This window comes from Glarea lozoyensis (assembly GCF_000409485.1).
Source record: "Glarea lozoyensis ATCC 20868 chromosome Unknown GLAREA1, whole genome shotgun sequence".
Lineage (NCBI taxonomy): Eukaryota > Fungi > Ascomycota > Leotiomycetes > Helotiales > Helotiaceae > Glarea > Glarea lozoyensis.
Window position 1 is genome coordinate 606,345 of NW_007360983.1, and position 19,428 is coordinate 625,772.

At 45.7% G+C, this 19,428-nt stretch overlaps 9 protein-coding genes across 9 annotated transcripts; 4 read left to right on the forward strand and 5 right to left on the reverse strand.

The window, feature by feature from the left end:
• Window positions 1–850: 850 nt before the first annotated feature.
• Window positions 851–2,341, reverse strand: GLAREA_08855 (uncharacterized protein; the record flags this gene model as incomplete). Its single annotated transcript, XM_008077816.1, has 8 exons — window positions 851–949; window positions 997–1,090; window positions 1,154–1,161; window positions 1,346–1,589; window positions 1,651–1,780; window positions 1,888–1,976; window positions 2,032–2,104; window positions 2,170–2,341. 8 exons carry the CDS (start codon window positions 2,339–2,341, stop codon window positions 851–853), a joined length of 909 nt encoding a protein of 302 aa, XP_008076007.1.
• A 1,187-nt stretch (window positions 2,342–3,528) lies between these two features.
• GLAREA_08856 (uncharacterized protein) lies at window positions 3,529–4,080 on the reverse strand (the record flags this gene model as incomplete). Its single annotated transcript, XM_008077817.1, has 1 exon — window positions 3,529–4,080. One exon carries the CDS (start codon window positions 4,078–4,080, stop codon window positions 3,529–3,531), a length of 552 nt encoding a protein of 183 aa, XP_008076008.1.
• A 266-nt stretch (window positions 4,081–4,346) lies between these two features.
• Window positions 4,347–5,357, reverse strand: GLAREA_08857 (uncharacterized protein; the record flags this gene model as incomplete). Its single annotated transcript, XM_008077818.1, has 1 exon — window positions 4,347–5,357. One exon carries the CDS (start codon window positions 5,355–5,357, stop codon window positions 4,347–4,349), a length of 1,011 nt encoding a protein of 336 aa, XP_008076009.1.
• Window positions 5,358–5,481: 124 nt separating this feature from the next.
• GLAREA_08858 (uncharacterized protein) lies at window positions 5,482–6,832 on the reverse strand (the record flags this gene model as incomplete). Its single annotated transcript, XM_008077819.1, has 3 exons — window positions 5,482–5,860; window positions 5,912–6,283; window positions 6,354–6,832. 3 exons carry the CDS (start codon window positions 6,830–6,832, stop codon window positions 5,482–5,484), a joined length of 1,230 nt encoding a protein of 409 aa, XP_008076010.1.
• Window positions 6,833–7,461: 629 nt separating this feature from the next.
• GLAREA_08859 (UBC-like protein) lies at window positions 7,462–8,036 on the forward strand (the record flags this gene model as incomplete). The annotated part of the gene is made up of 3 exons (XM_008077820.1): window positions 7,462–7,491; window positions 7,551–7,667; window positions 7,722–8,036. 3 exons carry the CDS (start codon window positions 7,462–7,464, stop codon window positions 8,034–8,036), a joined length of 462 nt encoding a protein of 153 aa, XP_008076011.1.
• A 1,606-nt stretch (window positions 8,037–9,642) lies between these two features.
• GLAREA_08860 (Ypt/Rab-GAP of gyp1p) lies at window positions 9,643–12,099 on the forward strand (the record flags this gene model as incomplete). Its single annotated transcript, XM_008077821.1, has 1 exon — window positions 9,643–12,099. The coding sequence occupies one exon, from the start codon at window positions 9,643–9,645 to the stop codon at window positions 12,097–12,099; it is 2,457 nt and encodes an 818-aa protein (XP_008076012.1).
• Window positions 12,100–12,490: 391 nt separating this feature from the next.
• Window positions 12,491–14,877, forward strand: GLAREA_08861 (P-loop containing nucleoside triphosphate hydrolase; the record flags this gene model as incomplete). The annotated part of the gene is made up of 3 exons (XM_008077822.1): window positions 12,491–12,847; window positions 12,897–13,976; window positions 14,023–14,877. 3 exons carry the CDS (start codon window positions 12,491–12,493, stop codon window positions 14,875–14,877), a joined length of 2,292 nt encoding a protein of 763 aa, XP_008076013.1.
• An 888-nt stretch (window positions 14,878–15,765) lies between these two features.
• On the reverse strand, window positions 15,766–16,341 carry GLAREA_08862 (LexA/Signal peptidase; the record flags this gene model as incomplete). Its single annotated transcript, XM_008077823.1, has 2 exons — window positions 15,766–15,988; window positions 16,046–16,341. The coding sequence occupies 2 exons, from the start codon at window positions 16,339–16,341 to the stop codon at window positions 15,766–15,768; spliced, it is 519 nt and encodes a 172-aa protein (XP_008076014.1).
• A 1,704-nt stretch (window positions 16,342–18,045) lies between these two features.
• On the forward strand, window positions 18,046–19,186 carry GLAREA_08863 (uncharacterized protein; the record flags this gene model as incomplete). The annotated part of the gene is made up of 6 exons (XM_008077824.1): window positions 18,046–18,096; window positions 18,143–18,355; window positions 18,432–18,651; window positions 18,700–18,818; window positions 18,872–19,046; window positions 19,092–19,186. The coding sequence occupies 6 exons, from the start codon at window positions 18,046–18,048 to the stop codon at window positions 19,184–19,186; spliced, it is 873 nt and encodes a 290-aa protein (XP_008076015.1).
• Window positions 19,187–19,428: the final 242 nt, after the last annotated feature.

Genomic DNA, 19,428 nt, shown 5'->3' on the forward strand with positions numbered 1-19,428 from the left:
GACTCGTAGCAAGATCTTCACTTTTTATTCCGAATCTATTTGAAATACTTTAAAATGAGTTTTTCCTTTTCTGTTGAGTCTGGTATGCTAGGATTGCACTATATTTTGGCAAGCAACCTCGATTTAGTTTAATCACTTCTATAGCGGAAATTCTCGTTCACCCATTTTAGGCAACATTTGTATCATGACAGTCTCGCGTATGATTTTACAATGATATCTTCCTCGTACGAAATCATAAATGTTATCATTCTGAGTTCATAAGCTACGAGATGTCATTGGTAATGAGATGGCCACAATTTATAATGCCTGTGAGTTACATCCTGCACTGGAAACACAAACAGTCTTCATTCACAACTGTGGATTCAAGCGCTATTGTTGAACCACACCAAATATTCAACCAAGCAACCTTCGAATACACAAGTCCCAAGTGCATAAATCTCTAAAATATAAAATGATTGTTGTGTTATTTCCCCGTCCACATACATAGTCTTTCTAGGATGATTGATCAAACAATGAAATAAGATTGACAGTGGTAAAGGCTTTTGAGTAAGGTTTCACTCTAACAACACTTCTTAGTTCAATTTATTGTTTTGAAAGACATCCATACACTTGTCATCTGGTAAGTTAATAACACAATTTTCCAATGCCATAAAGTACGCTGAAAAACATGTTCACTTTGTAAATTTGGCAGAAGAGTCTCAAATGAAATGAGTGTGAATTTTATCGACCGTGTTTTTCTTATGTAACTACATCTCCAATCTTCGTGTATGTGATGCCCCCGCGTAACAGATTCCAACACTGCTTTTGTCATGTAGTTGCATTTCAAACCTCCGTGTGTTCAATTCCCAACCTAACAGTTCAACGTAGCACTTCCACAGCCGATGACAACCTTTGTGGTCCCAGCAGAAGACTCGGCCTTCCTTGCGCCACCACAATATTTCCCAACATTCTAGTTACATGTCAGTAACAGACACAGAGAGTTTCGGGAGGTCATACTGTGCTTCCTCGGCAAAAGACGACGCAGCAGCCATCACCGGCTGCGCTGGTCCAGATCCATGATTTGGCGGAGAAGCCGAGGGAGTGAGTTCCACTTTGTTAATTGTCAACTATTGTATCCTCCCATTAAATGTGCGAAAGGGCGGAGAATGCTTACGCGGTAGTCTAGTTGCTGATTAGTTCAAATTCTAAAGAGATTCGTAACATGATCAAGCGGAAGAATTCTCTGGATTAAGTACGACTCAGTTGTGAGAGCACGATGTACAACACGTTGTCCCAGCAGAAGACAAATTAGAACTTCACAAAAGCGGGGTACTTATGTAACAGGGAAATGAATCAGTCAACATACATATGATCGTTGAGTGTTTTGGTAATTGTAATCTTTCCAGAGATCGATTCGATAAGCCGAAGTCACGGCAGCTAGACCAGCAACGAGCAATGCTTTGGAAACATACATGATTGTAATTGGTGATATGAGTAAATAGATGATTGAAGGATGGTTGAAGGATGGTTGAGTTGACTTTGAATCACAGTCACCATCGACCTCTTTATACGTCCAGGCTCGTTTTGAAGCTCGGACGATTCCACGAGCTCTGAATAGGTCAGAAATCGATATGTTCTAGCATAATACCAAAAAATGCAAGTCGGACGAACTTTTGGAGCATGACTACATCGTGTACCTTGATCTTCTTGTTGACCTCCTTGAACTTCGGCACTCGAAAGTCATCCCAAACGAATGAAAATTCCCCATCACCATCAACTCGCATTAGTTTGAGGTATGGCACTAATTCCCATCAATTTTCATTTTCAACCGAGTTATTAATAAATCACAGCCAATATTTCATGCCCGAAAATCCCAAAACCCCAACTACTAATTGCATCGAAACGAACTCATAATATCGTTAAAATTATACGATATCAAATTCGGAATCCCTTTAACATTAACCCCACACAATCTCTTGCCATTACATCCATAATCCCTATCCTCATAATCAGCCATCTTCCTTCAACCATACCGTTAGACGGAGCACTTACGCATAAATACAACAATGTGTATCGCTAAACGCCCTTACCGAAGAAGCCTGATCGTTGAACGTATCGATATCCACTTTCCATACCATCAGTCTCACGTCACCCAAAAAAAACTTTATAATTAAGATCTGGGAAACAAACCGCAATCCCCTCGCTCAGCCTGGAAAGTAACGCATTTCCCCGTATACCCCACATTTTCGCAGACTTGGAACTGGATGTTGTCGGCTCGCTTGGATAGATTAATTGGTGCAGCGGCGGAGGCGCCGAGGGCATAGACGAGGAGTTCCGAGAGTAGGACGAGTGAGAATTGCATGTTTTCTTTTCTTTTCTTTTTCGGTTAATGGGAAAGATAGTTGGGCCCGAGTTTGGGATTTGGAGGATGTTTATATGCTTGTTGAATTGAAGGTTGAGAGGTACGACGTTTGTATGATCGATTAAATGGCTCAGCAGTTTGAAGGTCTGTGTTGTAAAAGAACGATAGCATGATCAAAATCCCGAATAACAGCATTATCTGCTCTATTACACGAGGCCGATACCCGCGAGTTGGTACCTTTCATTCGCAAAAAATTGACCGACGGTGAAACGGTGCCATCTTCTTCTGGAAATACCTAAATCTTGTAACGCTGGAGCACCTCTTACCCCGCGTACTCATTTCAATATCGAATTACCAATTCCCAGGTTACATTAAGTTGAAAGTTCCCCGCATTCAAAGTAGGAGGATCCTAACGTCGCCGACGTCGCTTAAAGCTTATATAACCTGGAATCGGAAGACTTATTTTTTCGTCACTTTCGACTTATTATATTTATTACTGTGCCAAGAGAGAAATCATAACGCCTCTTGTATCATTTTAATATAGCGGGTTAACATTCAGGTTACATTCAATGTACTTCCTTACGATGCCAGCCGAAGGATTCCCAAGGTCGCCGAGGTCGCCTAATCACCTCAGCAGCCGAGCACCAGTAGTTACTTGCGTTCGAAAAATCTGAGTCTCTCTGCGATACCATACACAAACTACTAGCATTAGAAGCCAATACCGATCTTTGTATAGCATCCAGATAATTTCAAAATTAACGTCCTGCTACACCGAAGAATGATTACAATTTGGGATAATCGGACCGTCATCTACAGTACTCACATCAACTAAAACGTTGTCCACTCGCTCCAGCCTAACCAACTGTGTACAAACAAATATATACTACGGATCTAAACCTTCATAGAATAACTCCGAACCAGAAGTCTTAAATGGCGGTCCACCCTAAACATAAGCAATGCAATGATACCCCCCAAAATTACCCCTACATCTAAAATATAAGAGTGACATTTTTCATCAGTCGGAGAGGAGCTACGTACGAGTAGTGTTTTAGAATAAGTGAGCATCCTGAATCCTTGAAGATAATATGACCATTTTCGGGGACTAGCACACAAACAGCGCAGAATCGAGTGGTGCATCGACAAAATCAAAGTCGAACAATTTGACAAGCCCGAATGGCCAAAGTTCTCTAATCCGCCGCGTACCTCACCCTTTTGGCAATAAACTCTGCTCTCGTAACTTCCTGGACCTCATCTTCCTCGCTCTCCTCGTCAAGGTCATCATCAGAAAATCCGCTCTCGAATTCCTCAAGTTTCCTCTTCCCCAAATTAGTGTCTTCCATAGCCCTACACATGATCAGGCGAGTCCTAACAGTCATATTACCGTCCGCTTTTGCGCCCAGATGTAGTAAAGCAGAGATAACCTCGTTGGAAGATGGTAGTAAAGGTACTTCCTCCGCTACATTCAAGAGTAGATTCAGAAGCGAATTGCGTTCGTCGTGTGAAGACTTCACTATCCGCGGCAGAACATACTGCCATAAGCCAAACAGCGCCGCAAGTTCGAGGAAGGAGAATGCCCGTTGGGAATTTCTCTGAGAAATGAGCTGTCCCGTTAATTTCTGCCGTCCGATTTCGTCCCAGCCCATCGCCTTGCCTAGCTCCTCAAACAGTTTATACATACTATTCAAATCGATTCCTTGAGCATTTGCGTGCGAAACCAGCTCTAGAGCGCAAGCTCCCATGGCTACCAGATCTGCTGTTACTCGATACGCGTGTCCTTCGCCGTAAAGGTGCCAGTCGAGCACCGCACAGAGACTACAACCTCTGATTAGAGAGTATACGGGGTTGAACGCCGTTCCTAGAGTCGGTGCAACAATATAATCCCAACCCTCTTTTGTTTCTAGGAAGTCTCGAGCGGTTCGGTGTAAGAATGACACGCAAGAGGTTGGTGCGACGGTGTCGTGTACGCCATGTGTCGTGACTTCGAGGAATCCTGCACAACGTGCTATCAGTTGTGTTGCCAAGGTTTGGCATCTAGCCTCAATGGGCCGGGCTTCGCAGCTCGTGCTGCTTTCAGATCGAAGTTTTCGGCGATTGCCAAGTGTAGTGCGATCAGAGTGAGGGGATTGCGACGAGCTGGCGATCTGGATTGATGGATTTCCAGATAATTGGTGGTGTAATCAAAGCCACGGGAGGTTTGAACGATTCGGAATACCTTGGAGACCCATTCCAGATATACTGGCTCTATGTTTACCACCAGATGTTCATACAGCGGCTCCAGCTCCTTTGGCAGTAGCTCCAACCGCCTCCATAAGTCTGACATGTCGTCTAGATTCCGCATTCCGCTCAATAGTGATTTGACGACAATACGAACCCAGAGGAACACACCCTCAGCTTTATGTACAATTTCCTGTACAAGTTGATCTGTTGTTTCTGGCTCGGCTTCTGCGAGTCGTTGAAAGGCTGTATTTGCACGCATTTTACCCAGGTTCGACATCTTCAGATTTGCAAATTGCCCAAAGCTATCTTCGAAAATTACCCATGGCCTGCTAGACAAGCAAAACCTGATGCGGCCTTTACCACACGCTATTGTTTCTCGGACCATCCCAATTAGGTCCTCGGGATCTTCGTCAAATTCGTCCAATCCATCAATCAAGAACAACAGTTTGAGAGGCATCTGAGTCTGTTTGGCCAGCGTTTTAAGCGCGAGTTTGAGATTTTGTAATTTCCATGTATTTAACATTGGGAGTGACTTCGTCTTGCGTCGTTCTCTATCCAGGAATCGTGAATACACGGCTGCCCATATGTCAGGGAAGACGATTGGGACGAGACCAGGCGACTGATCCAATATTTGGTGTAGAAGGGCACGTAACATGCCAGCTTGCGATTTCTGCTCCGCCGTACCGCTGTTCCAGAAGAAGAAGGTAGCAAGGTGCAATGGGGAATCCACCGGTGGGTTGTTCCTAGCCCAATGCAAGAGGTATTTCTTCGTCCGTTCATCGTCAAACAAATGCTTCATTAGTGTTGACTTTCCGGACCCTGGCTTTCCACTGACCCAATATATGCCTTCGCCAGTCGTGAGCCATTCCTGCTAGATTCGTTCGTGGGAGAGATTTGTCCGCCGGGTGTTCAAATGCCCACTCTCAGGTTTGCGGGAAAGCTTCTCCGATGTCCTCATATCGGTTGGTCATGGTTGGATATTGTAATGCCTCTACGATCGCGAGGTTAACCTCGTGTCTTAGTCTTTCCTCCTCCTCCGAAGATACGGCTAACATCTGTTCGCCTGCTCTTACCTCAATCAAAATGGGTATGTTGCTTTTCTCGACTAGGATATTATCTGTTTGACGGTGTTCTTCCAAGTTCAGCGATTCCAGGCGGCTCATCATCTGGGCAATAGCTGTCACCGTTCCCTGATTGGTCTCGCGCTGGCTGTTTAGTAGAGATGTGAGGATCCCCTGAGTATTACTGTCAAGCTCGTCAAACCGCCTGGACATTTGAATACTATGAGCGTCGACAGACTGCCTTCAAGATTTTGTTAGATTGTCTGTGTTATCGTTGAATTCGGAGACTGACTTCGTGAAATATATGATATTGGTATTAATAGCTTTCCGCAGTTCTTCTAATCTCGACATTAAGTCTTTGATTTCGCTAGTCTGCCAACTGGCTTTAATCAGCTGTTGTAGTGTCTTGATCACTTTGCGCCTCATTTTGTCGAGTCTCGCAGCCTCTGGAACAACCAGTCCATCGAGCTTCTGTATGATCTCTTCAGCAATGGCAGATGCTCGCTTGCAAATAGATTCGAGTGACTTTCTTTCCTCAAATTGCTCTTTGGTCACAGAGCCACTTCGATTGAGGCTTGGAAACGACTCTTGTAATTTGCTAATGAGACATTGGAGATCTTTCGTAATAACTTCGATCTCCTCGTCCCATTTGAGCTGGCCAGAGCTGGACTGGTAAAGTTGACGCCCAGATGAGAGTAGTTTGCATCCGAAGTCGACGAACTGAATGACATTACCAGCCAAAGACAGCGCTGATAATGGGTCCATGGCTACGACTCATGAGCATACTACTGCGTCTCATTTGAATACGCAAGTTGACTCTGAATACGTGCGTTTTTTGAGGTCGAATGTTCTTGGAGTAGGCTGTAGCTGAGACAGGATGGGGCACGATTAGCCCAAGGCCAATGACCACGACATGATAGCCGCCATCAACCCGGGGTTGAAAACCGGTATGATTTCTTTTCAAACGTTCACTATCACGCGTCGGCTCTAGTATGCTGTTGATGTGACTTTGTTTGCACTTAGAAGCGGGATGAAACGGCTCAACGCCCGTATCCAGTACATTCTCCAAATCCATAGCAGCATTTGCGAGCCATAATTTAGCTAGAACATGGCCTCTGCCTCCGATACGAATAGGCGTAGGTGGAAGTTGTGCTGGTCGCTGCTGGTGCGGTGAAGCAATCCCCATTCCCTCAACGACCTCCACCATAGGCATGGCGAAGCCACCATGATGAGTAAATTCGCGCACTGAAAACTTGCCTACCACTGATGCTGATGCAGCTGTGCTCTGAAGAGACGGCTGCCCAGTACGGAGTACGACGCGATAACCAGAAAAAAGGCCTATCGAGGCCACGAATGCCTCGGATCTATAAATCGCTGCGTTTGCTAAGAAATCCTCTCCCAATGAGTGCCATTTTTTATATACGTCTGGAGGGCGCAATCATCAAAGAGTGAAAATGATACCTAGGTAGTTTGTCTTTGAAAAGCGATGGAAGTAGGTGGGAGTTGGGACAACTTACTGTAGGTTGAACTCACAGCCCAGCCCAGCCCCGCTTATAGTTTCTGGAACAAAACTGACAGGGATTCCCCACCAACCCTGCTGTACGAGTAGCCCACCTAATTGATGGCTACGTCTTCGAGCTTCACAACACCATACAGAACTTCGAGCTCGAGACGTCACAGAGAATACAAGTCGTTGTTGCATCGCGAAACTACTTGTACCTGACTCTCAGTAGCACACTTCGATCCTGAGCTAGCACTTCCTTGGCGGTAGAATCTTCGAATATCAACAAACCAGCATCCAGTTTCACCCCACCAACATACCCACAACGAGAAGCAGACATCATGGCGAGCTCCCAGAAGAGGATCACCAAAGTGAGCCTCCAGTCTCAGGTTCTCCAAGTGTGTTCTGCAATATACTGACATGTTCACAGGAGCTGGCAGAGGTGCTGGGAAACCCACCGGAAGGCATTGCGGTCAATCTAGTTGACGAAGGGAACGTGCATAACTGGAACATTGTGATGGATGGACCAGAAGGCTCTCCATATGAGGTCGGCAGCTCTATATTCTTTTCTACACTGCACGCAACTGACATGCTTCGACAGGGCGGCAAATTCAAACTCCTCCTCGTGCTGCCTACCGATTACCCTTTCAAACCCCCAAAGATCAGCTTCAAGACCCGAATCTGGCATCCAAATGTCACATTTGACGAGCACGGATCGATGTGTATTGGTATCCTCAAACCAGAGGCATGGAAGCCATCTAGCAAAATTATGTCTGTTCTTACTGCAACGCAGAATTTACTTGCAGAGCCTGTACCAGATGATGCCGTCGAGACGAGCGCCGCAGAGAAATTCAAGAACGATCGACCGTTATTCAACAGAGAGGCTAGAGAATATACCAGGAAATATGCGAAGTGAGATGCGAAAATGACTCTGATATTAGATCATGACCAACACATATGCCGAGAATTAGATAGGCCGAGAGGGCGAAGGGGAGGACGGACAACAGAGCAGAAAGCAGACACTTCATAAAGGCGTTCAAGGTCTCGCATGGAAAGAGCACAGATTATTATATGCTGGCTGATATTTGTGTACGTCCTTAGGAGATGGGCTGGCACATTTGTTTAGACCAATGACAATAAACAACACACCAATTCTCGCGAATCTTCATCTCCCACTCAACCCTCCATCCTAGTTCTCATCCCGCACCTGACTTTTATCAATAGAAGGCCCAAGCGAATTGTGAACGAACTGATGGACCGTCCGTAAACCGTTGGGGAAGCTCAGACTTCCGCATGACTCTTATCATAAAATTCAGACGTTCGTGAGGTTATTGACATTCTTCAAAATTCAGCGGTACCCGTTGAGTGTTATTTGTTTCCAGCATTTCGTTTCGTTTCGTTTCGTTCGTATCCTTACGACAGGGAAAACACGGCAACGAAGATCCCCCAAGACCATGACGCGAAATTAGTTTTTTACGACCCGGACATCGCGACCTGGTCCTGGGTTGGGGCACGTTGGGCTAAGTAATCTCGTCATTTCGGAGGAAAAGAACAACAATCATTGGGTTCCAGAAGTAAATAAACCTTGAATCGTTCACGTATCCTGGGAGTTTGATCGTCTAGAATGCCCTGATTCAAGCGCTGCAAACGTGTCAGCAAACGCGATGAGGCTTGTGAGTAGAAACGCGCCAACACAGCTATCCGCGACCGATCATTGAGGCGCAAATCTAAAGTGTTTAGTCGCGGCTGTCATGAATCGACTTCGTCTGAATTGTCCTGAATAAGAAAGCGCTGTGATATGTCTTCTCTGTGATTGATTCAGTTGGCGGCTTGTTCCATTAATGCTGCAGCTTGCTGTGTTGCGACTTTTCGCTTGGTACAGTATCATCGAGTGTATCATCTCAAACATTTGGCTGCTGTTGTTGTTTACACTTACGTTCTGTGTTTACACTTCTCGGCTAGCTTCAATCAACACAGCAGAAGTAATAGTCGTTGCCCCTTTGTCAAATATACCCTCATAATGGCATACGTCAGTCTATAATCTTAAGATTGGGTGCGCTTAGTCCTCGAACTCCTCATGGTGGTCAGACGGTCGAGGTGGGATTACTGCAGCTTGGACCATTGCGTTCCGACTTGGTGTGGGACAGTGGATATCTCGACCGAGATCTGATCTCTACTGTAGGCGACCTCACTCCACTCCCTTGAAATCATCAAGACGCCGTTGAAACATCCGCAGAGGCGAACAAATATCTGCGACATCTCTCCCAACCCCGTCTCGACGACTGACCTCACGCAATTCCACAAAATACTGCTCGCAAGAAAGTAACCGGTCGAATTGGCAGACTGTCCTTCACCAACAATTGCACCTATTCCTCGCATCCATAACTTCTTTAATGATCGTACTCGGCACGTCCCGAAATAATACATGTTGGGCAACATAGGAGCAAAGCCTTTACGAATCCAGGTCTTGACGCCTGTGGTGGAGACCTCGCTGGTTTACGCAGAGTGAAAGGAGAGAGATGATGAGTCTGGCATACGGTGTCAATGGCGTCGACTCGTCTGGACATTTGGATGCTGAGCACTTACATGTGAGGAGGCAGAGAAGCCAACAAAACTCACAGTTCAGCCTCTATCCAGGCAAACCACTAGCAAGACCACCAACAGCACCAAACAGGAGCACCCCTCCGTCGCCCATTTCACCATCGTTCTTCGCAAATAATAGACCACACAGGCAGGATTCCCTACCCAATTCTGACCCTCGAGCTTACCACCAACGACCCTCGACCTCTCACACACCCTCACGCGAAGCCCCGCGCTCAATTAACTCCTCCCCACAAACCCAGTCTTCTTCACCGAATCCTTATCCCTTACAATCGAATCATGGGTTGCACAAAAAGCCTTCGGAAGCTTCTCGTTTGCGGGCTCTGAATAATGGGTATAGGTCACAGTCACAAGAGGGGCGGAAGACACCTGAGGGAGTTGCGAATTTCTCCCGACCTAGGACACCAAGTATCAAAAGAACGGGAAGGAACGGTTCACCAAGGGCGACACAACAAGGCGTGTCCACATTCTCTGGGAGTCAATACAACGAGCATGGCACCTTGAACGAGGCGTCTCCACCACGACATAGAGGATTGTCCGCGAGTTCGTCGAGATCAATTGCCAGCAATCTTCCTTCAGTACCGCTACGACCAGCAGCTTCAATCCCCGACTATCAAGCAGCCGAGTCAATTTACACCAGACAAAGAAACCTAAATAACTCCGCATACAGACCAGGAAGGGTTATGAGTCGTCCGGATAGCAATTACTCTGCCCACCGGCGGGATCCAATGTTTCGATCGGCCGCAAATGATAACGAGGAAGTTCGTGCGAGTTTTCGGTCTGCTCTAACGACCAATTCAAGCTTTATGGGCACAATCGGAACGGAAAGAAGTAGCATAATGACGAAGAGTAGTTCGGCGACTTCAATCTATGGCAAAGACGAGGGTATGAGTGTGGATGATGCAATTGGCATGTACGAGGGCGGTTTTCAAGATTCTGGAACTGACGAGCCATATTTGAGGAGGCGGATGAGTGTTGAATCTCAGCAGAGGGGAAGGGGGTTGCGGTCAGACGAGAGCGGGAATGATTCATTGAACGTGCCAACGGGACCACTGATAAGGGACTCTCTTGCAATGTTTCGAGCGAGCACGATTGATGCATCCCCAGATGAGAGTAGCGAGAAACCGAAAACTCTTGACGTCCAGGGCTCGTATTTCACACCACAACCACCTAGCAGGCCAGCTACCCGAGCTGCGCCAACGACATGGGATGACACCCGGGATCGTTATGGATTTAGGAAAAATACACAACATGTCCCGGTTGCACAATTTGAGGCTTGGAACGGCCCATATAATGAGCATCTTGCGAGACGGCGGAAAAAGTGGGTAGCGCTCCTGAGGAGTGATAATCTGTCGACAGATCACCCAGAAACATTTCCAGCCAAGTCTGTGAAGGTCAAACGATTTGTCCGGAAAGGGATACCACCAGACTGGAGAGGAGCGGCTTGGTTCTTTTATGCTGGTGGACCAGCGATGCTAGAAAAACATCCAGGTGTCTATGCAGACCTTCTACAAAAGGCTCATAATGGCGAAGTTAGCGAAACAGATAACGAGATCATTGAAAGAGATTTGAATCGAACGTTCCCGGACAATATCAAATTCAAGCCGGATCCCATTCCTGGAGAGATAGCACCAGACGCAGAAACTCCCATCCTTCAATCATTACGAAACGTTCTTCAAGCATTCTCAATTTACAATCCAAAGATTGGATACTGTCAGTCACTTAATTTCCTGGCTGGCTTATTACTCCTGTTCATGGATGAGGAAAAGTCTTTCTGGATGCTCAATGTTATTACCCGTGTTTATCTACCAGGCACCCACGAACTCAATCTCGAAGGAGCTAATGTTGACCTGGGTGTATTGATGATAGCCATTAAGGATATGATGCCCGGAGTTTGGGCCAAAATCGGCGGCGAGCTTGATGGAACCGCAGGCAATGGACGAGTCTCCATGAGATTACCACCAATTACCCTATGTACTACCGCTTGGTTCATGTCATGTTTTATTGGCACTCTTCCTATCGAATCGACTCTTCGCGTTTGGGATTCTTTCTTCTACGAGGGCAGCAAGACCCTGTTTCGAATTGCACTTACCATTTTCAAGCTCGGCGAGGCGGAAATCAAAGCGGTCACTGATCCAATGGAGATTTTCCAGGTTGTACAAACAATACCAAGACGATTGATAGACGCAAACGTGTTACTGGAAGCATGTTTCAAGAGAAGAAATGGATTTGGACATCTCAGCCAGGAAACAATTGAGAGAGGTCGAGCTCAGCGACGACAAGGTTATGCGGATGAAAGGGCGAAGGCTGCTGGGGAAATCGCAACTACGAATGTTATTAGGAAGAAAACACTCTTGGGACGGAAAGAGAGGCAGTAATTATGCTGCTGGTGGTTGAAGGTCATGCTGAGCGAATATGTTTCTGGAATATTGGATACTTCAACTCGGCGTTTATTAACGAAATCACGGCCGTAACCCCTTAGAGTGTGTCGCATATTTGACGATGTAACGAGCATAAATCCTGGATTGTATAGATACATAAAAGCATAGTACCTATGAAATAGATTTAATTACTAGTACTTGCATTCGCTGTCGTGATACATCCATTATTTGCAGTTGACAAGGGTTGGTGATGGAAAGTCCTTGCTGTTGTTGTGCCAACCAAGGAAGTGGGTCCGGACAGTGTTTACTCAATATTGCGCCAACAAACCTCCCAAAATCTGTGAGAACTTTAGGATACTCAACTCGACGCGGCATATACCAGCTAAAAATGGATCAATCAAAGACGCAAGCCTCTCTATTCCAAGTATACTTGCGATTGCGCCCTCCTCCAACATCCAATTCTCTATATCCAACTCTTGCGACAGGCGACAGATTTATTACCGTGGAAGATGCCGCCGACGAAAATGCGCTCCCAACACATATCACACTAAATCCTCCAAACGATAATAGAAGGCGCGCTGTAGAAAAGTTTGCGTTTACAGAAGTTTTTGAAGAGAGCGCGTCCCAACTCGACATCTTTGAAGGTACTGGCGTTCTTCCACTTGTTGAGGGTGTACTTGGACCTCGAGGAGGGGAAGGACGAGATGGCTTACTGGCGACGCTTGGAGTTACTGGGTCTGGAAAGGTTTGCCATAGACAAGAATCACCAAAGCGGAAAATGCTGATGCGATCAGAGTCATACAATTCTAGGATCCAAGACGCAAAGAGGTCTCACTCAACTCGCGCTCGATGTACTCTTTCGATCGATCTCAAACCAAATACTCGACCCTAATACCTCAACTTCTCTACATGCGACTGTAGCAGCCTCGGATCCATCTGAGGCTCAGGTAATGTCTGCTCAAATGTTCCTCGACACGATGTATGGCGATCAATCAGCACCTTCAAGAGCAAGCTCTCGAGCGCCAACACCAATGGTAGTACGAATCCCCTCAATCCATGACAATTCCTCTGAAGTAGGCAACATGCCAGGATCATATCCCTTCTCCGATTGCTCTTCAGGTAGTCCTAGAGGTATCAGAGTAGTACGCGATACAATCACAGAGCATAGTATTCTAGAAGCGACAGTGTCGACTTTCCATGCAATCCCCTCCTATATGCAATCTACAGTCGCGAAAGCAAGAAAGTACGTTACTAAATCTCCATTAAAGGGCGAATCGTATGCACCACCACCTACACCGCGACGAAATATGTTACAGAGACCCTCCGTCCTACCGCAATTACCCGATATCGCGAACTTCACAGTTAATGTTGATGAACATGCCGAATATGCGATTCTTATAAGCATGTATGAGGTGTATAATGATAGAATCTTTGATCTACTCACTCCAGCAATTCCAAACAAGTCGACGAAAGACTACCGAAGACGGCCTTTGCTTTTCAAACCGACCGAGCAGAGCCCAGATAGAAAGGTGGTCGCAGGTTTAAGAAAGATCATTTGTGGAACCATGAAAGAGGCTTTGATGGTTTTAGAGGCTGGTCTTCACGAGCGAAGAGTTGCGGGTACCGGTTCGAATAGTGTGAGCTCAAGATCTCATGGCTTCTTCTGTGTAGAAGTCAAGAAAAGACGAAGGAACCGAATGCCTGGTCCTTGGGGCGGAAGCGCTCTTACCGTTGTTGATTTGGCAGGAAGTGAAAGAGCTCGAGATGCAAAGACTGCTGGCGCTACTTTGCAAGAAGCAGGAAAGATCAATGAGAGTTTGATGTATCTGGGGCAATGCTTACAGATGCAGTCAGATATTGGGAATTCAATTAAGGTACGTACTGACAGTAACTTCTTTGACGCCATCTAACAATCTACAGCCAAATCTTGTGCCATTCCGACAATGCAAATTAACCGAACTCCTTTTCTCTAATTCGTTTCCAAATCATTCATCCTCAGCAACGCCTTCACATCACTCACAGTCACATTCCCATCACCGCAATCCTCAAAAGGCAATCATGATAGTAACGGCAGATCCGGTCGGTGATTTCAATGCAACCTCTCAAATCCTCCGCTATTCAGCTCTTGCGCGAGAAGTTACAGTTCCCAGGATACCCTCGGTCACCTCTACAATAATGGCCCAATCTACAGCTTCACATTACTTTTCACCAGGAAGGGGTGGAGGCAGAACACCTACCGATTCGGAACGAGAAACTATGGAGATCGCCGCGCTGGAAATTGCTCGCATGTCAGAAGAAATCGACGGACTCCGAAGCGAACTCAAAGAAGAACAAGACCGTCGCTTGGAAAGCGAAGCCCATCTTGAAAGCCTGCGTGACCGCATCGTGGAAATTGAAATGGACGTCCGTGAAGAAGTTTTCTCTGAGATGGAGAAACAGATGGAAACGGAAATGCGGAGATGGAAAGCTAGTTTTGCGAGCGAGCAAGAGCGACAAGAGGAGCATGTTGATCGGAAATTAGAAATTCTTACCAAGACTATTGATCTTGGGGATGATGATAAGGAGAATGCTGGGTGTGATGGGGGGTTTACTGGGGATTTGGAAGATGAGAATGAGAGGTTGAGAAGGGAGGTTGAGAGTCTGAGGAGAGAGTTGCAGGGGAGGAGTCCGAGTAAGAGACAGCCGCTTAGGGAGAGTCGGAATTTGATGGGGGAGATGGAGAGGTTGAGTTTGAATAGCTCGAGTGGGGTGGGAGGGGTGAGGGGCCGGTGGTGAAGCAAGGGAGTCCGTTGAAGAAGGTGAGGAAGTTGGGGACGAGGAGGTGGGAAGGGGAGGAGGAGGGCTTGTGAGGTTTGGTTTGGAATGAGGGGTTGGCTTGGTCAAGGATTTTTGGGGTGTTTGGGTGGGTGGTGTTTCTTTGGACATACCTTGTGTTAATGTTTGAGACGGTTTCTTGTGTTATTGGCGAGGTGTTAGAGCGAGGGCGTTTTTGAATCGAGATATTGGAATTTTTCTATGAGAGGTCTTATGAGAGTTGAATCGAAATTATTACGACTTGTATAATAGGTTTGGCTTAAGAGTAAGTGACCGTTAACTACTATTTTGTCAGACCTCTTTTCTGGTCTGTGAGGAAGGCTTTTTGATGCCTCGGGTGTACTTCCCGGCTTGATTCCAGGATTTAGCAGGTCATCAGCGACGAGCGTTGTTACGCCATTTTCGACAGTGGAATGAGGATATTATCTGTTTGTCTACGAGTTTGAATGTACTGATAAAAATGATCTTAAAATGGAGGCAGCTCACGCAGTCACATGCGAATTTCAAATAAGAGTCCCACCGCTCACGCCCTGAGCTCAGCTCTCTGAAGAATTGATATATTGGGTTTGTAGTCCGAGGAAGTATGTAGCACATCCGACCTGCATACTCGTTCTATCAAACACATAAGAAACATTGGCGCTTTGGGTATCACTAACCCCTTGGGCCCTTCCTTCTAAACATAGACTGTGTAAGTGCATCCCGAAATAACGTCGGATATCTATGCTTTCCCATTAGCCTAGGCGTTCATCTAGAAGCTATATCCTTGAGTTAATAGATCAAGAGCCAAGGAGAAGATATTAATTTGGATACTGCACGGAAAGAGGTGATTAAATAACTTTTTATTCCACTCTATTCTCGCTGCAAAACGACTACCAGTCCCATTATCCCCAACATCACCGTCTTCAACCACGGGTGCTCGCTCAAGAGGATGGTTACGTACCCTACGAAAGGGATGTATGCCACCACGCTTCCGATGATGTCTTTTCGCTCGATGTAATCCTGTCCTTTGGCATATAATTCAGTGTCATCGGCCGAGTTGTTGTCGCCTTTAGTAAGTAACTTCGCTGCCTCCCTATACCATATATTAGCATGACCTTCCCAAACCAGCGAGGCCAGAGCTCCAACTCACCCAACGCCAAACTTCCGCACCAGCCGATGAACAATCGGGATATTCTTCCCTTTCACGTTATACACCACTATCTCCCCGACCTTGGTCTCCTCCATGAAATTCCTATTCCACAAAAACAGTAGATCTCCTCGTTGGAACGCAGGCTCCATGGATCCGGAAAGCACGACGACAATCGGTGATGGGGAGTCTGAGATTACGGAGAGGCCTTTCCACATCATAAATGCGGTTGAGAGAATGAGGCCGAAGTTGAGGATCTGCGCGGCGGCTTGCCGTGGGTTTTGGAGGGCGGAGAGCATGGTGGGAGGTTGATTGGGGATGCGCGATGGAGAGGTTTGGGATTCGGAGGGTCTTGAGATAGAGGTGGTTGATATGATGGTGAGAGATTTGATCGCGGGATTCGTGTTGTCGCGGGCGCGATTGCGATGTGGTTGTCGCGAACTGGTGAAGTTGTCTTGTGCACCTTAAGGAGCTTGGAGTTGTGGACACCTTGGATTTGGGAGACGCGAACAAAAGTTGTGGCTTCATGAATCCGGCCCCACTTTCAAGGGTCTCGACTGCCCAGGCTCGCGGTGGACAAGATGGGTGGCAGTCCGTGCATTTCCTTACTAAAATACACAACTTTCTATAATTTATTATAAATAAAATACTAATTAGATATTCTTATAACTTATAATATAAAGAGATTAATACCTTAGCTTTAGATATATTAACTTTATTATAAGTAAATTTATCTTTTACTTATCTAAGAAGGGGTACTTAGTAAATAAAAGAAGAAGTTATTCTTCTCTTAATATAAAGACTATAGTTTTACCGGACGTCGAGTATATACCTTTAATTCTATAGAAATTTAACGATTATAATTAGAATAAAGTAGATATTACTAGAGTTTAACTAATTATTTCTAAGTATCTTTATTTTTAAGAAAGTACAATTAAAATTCCTTATTATAATACTTATCGAAAGTTATATATTTTAGTGAGGAAATACACAGACTACCACCTATCTTGTCCTCCGCGAGCCTAGCTCGCGGAGGACAAAATAAGTAGTAGTCGAACCAGAATAGTTCTTTAACTAAGTTAACGAAATATTATAATTTAGTGGATTAACTTAGAACATTATTACTGTTTCGTTAACTACTTTAAGTAAATAAGACTTTTAAAGCTTTATTCGAAGTAGACTTATTATTTATTCTAAGATTTACGGGCAGGTGACTGCCACTTATTTTGTCCTCCGCGAGCCAGGTGTCGACCTTCATCCTTTTCCAACAACAACATGATCCAACACTCCACGGAGAATATCGCATTGTCTGTCATGGGAGCTACAAACTGACGTTTTTTCGTCTTATATTCTCTTGCGTACACGTAAACCTCAGATGCCCTTCACATCCCTTTGTGGCCACACACTGCCAGCTCTGGTGAGGAGTTACCCGTACCTTGTTTAGGAAAAGATCCTGTTCTTCGAAGATTTCTTGCCGATATTTTGATTATATCTTCTTCGGACTACTGAGTTGTCTAATTACTAGCTCGCGAGGTCTTTCATGATCTTCTCAATTGTCGGACAATGGCAAGTTGACTTTCGTAGCTGGTTAGTTATAGAATGGTCGGATGGGCCCGTTCTGTGCTTATTATACATAACTACACCAAAGCATTTTTGTCTCGACAATATGTTGGGTCCTTCCAGTTTGTCAAGATCTAGATCTTACAATCCATCTCCCCGAAGGTTTCTGTGCTGCGAAGATGTAGCTTCCTTCGCACTTTCCTTTATAGGACAAGACGAGCTAGATGGCGACTCAACCTTCCTCACATACCATTCTCATCCTTCTTTCTTCTTCCTCTTTTTCTCAACACACATCTAGACCTCTCTGCGTTTTCCACGTCGTTGTTCCTTTACACAGGACGTTTGCTCGTAAACCTTCGGGTTTGGCTTTGACAAGTTCGCATCCAATACGTTCGTTCCCTAGAATTCCTCTCTGTTCGCTTCGTCACCTTGAACCACAAAAGATGTCCTCTTCAACTGCTCTACTCCCAAAGGATCGCAAGAAGACTGATCATGTAAGTCCTCAGAGACATTCCTCAGGAATTTGCTGACCACGAGAAGCCAATCTTTCTTCGAATTACTCACTCGCCATGGGTCATCATTGACCAAAAGACCTTGGTCTCACTCCAATTTATCGTCAGCGTTTATCTCACCGGCAGTCTTATCCTGATCGCCAACTACGATGTTGAGCAAAACCAGATTGGATGGTCGACTGTGTTTAATTTTTCCAATATTGCGTATTTCATGCAGGCACTTTATTCGTGGATCGCCTTTGTAAGTGCTCTCGTAATTGCTGATCGATCGCCACATCTGGTGCGCCCATTCCCTCGGGGACTAATCTTGACCACAGAGTTGGACCTTTATGCATCTTCACTATCCTCACCATGACACGCAACCACGATCATTCTCTACTCGTCTGCAGGCAATGTTCTCGCCACCCCGACAAAATCAAACGACCCACAATCGAGCCTGGTTCAGTATCTTCTACTACGCTGTCAACAGTTTCCCGTTTCTTGCCGCTGGGGTCCAATGGCTTGTCTTGATTCCAAACAACCAGTCTGTTGTTCCAGGTATGACCAACTGAAACTGTTGTCGCGTTGTCTTCTAATACGATTTAGGTAACGAAATCTTCGGTAACGGCCGGTTCAGGGAGTTTTATTTTGTCTCCAAATACGCTGTCAATTCTCTCATTGCACTAATGGAGATTACGATGTTTAGCAGTATCAAACGTGCTGATGTAAGATTGAGTTACTGCTTCCCAAATTATCAGTTCCGTACTAATCTTAGTAGGCGCTATGGGCCCATATCTTCGGCATCACGGCTTTGTCACTCCTTTACACTGGTTGGGCTTATGTTGGAAATGCTGTTACAGGCAGATTCGAATATTACTTCTTGGATCCAGAGGTCGAGGGATGGGACAATGCAAGCGCTTCTATTATGGCATTTGCTGGCGCAGCAAATTTTGGTAAGTTTAGGAAACACTTTGGCGCTGGCTTAGCTAACACAATAGCCCTCTTCATTGCCTATGTTCTCACCGCTATCCGCGAGAGGCTTAGCACAACCCGCGAGGAAAGAACCGGCGGATATGAGTCTCTACCTCGATGATTCTCCACTACTCAATTGGCGAGTAATATGGTTTCCATGGTTGAGTGATGAAGGTAACTTGGTAGCAGAGTGACAGAGTGACAGATTGGCAAAGAGAAACTTCAATGGCTGGCGCGCCTTGTTGTCTGAAGAATGGGGTTGTCTTTTGGAGTCGAGTTTTCGTGTATTACTAATCTCGTTCTGTGCTCAGTTATAGTCTTAAATCCTAATACCAGAGCTTCACAAAACAAGGCTTGAGGCTC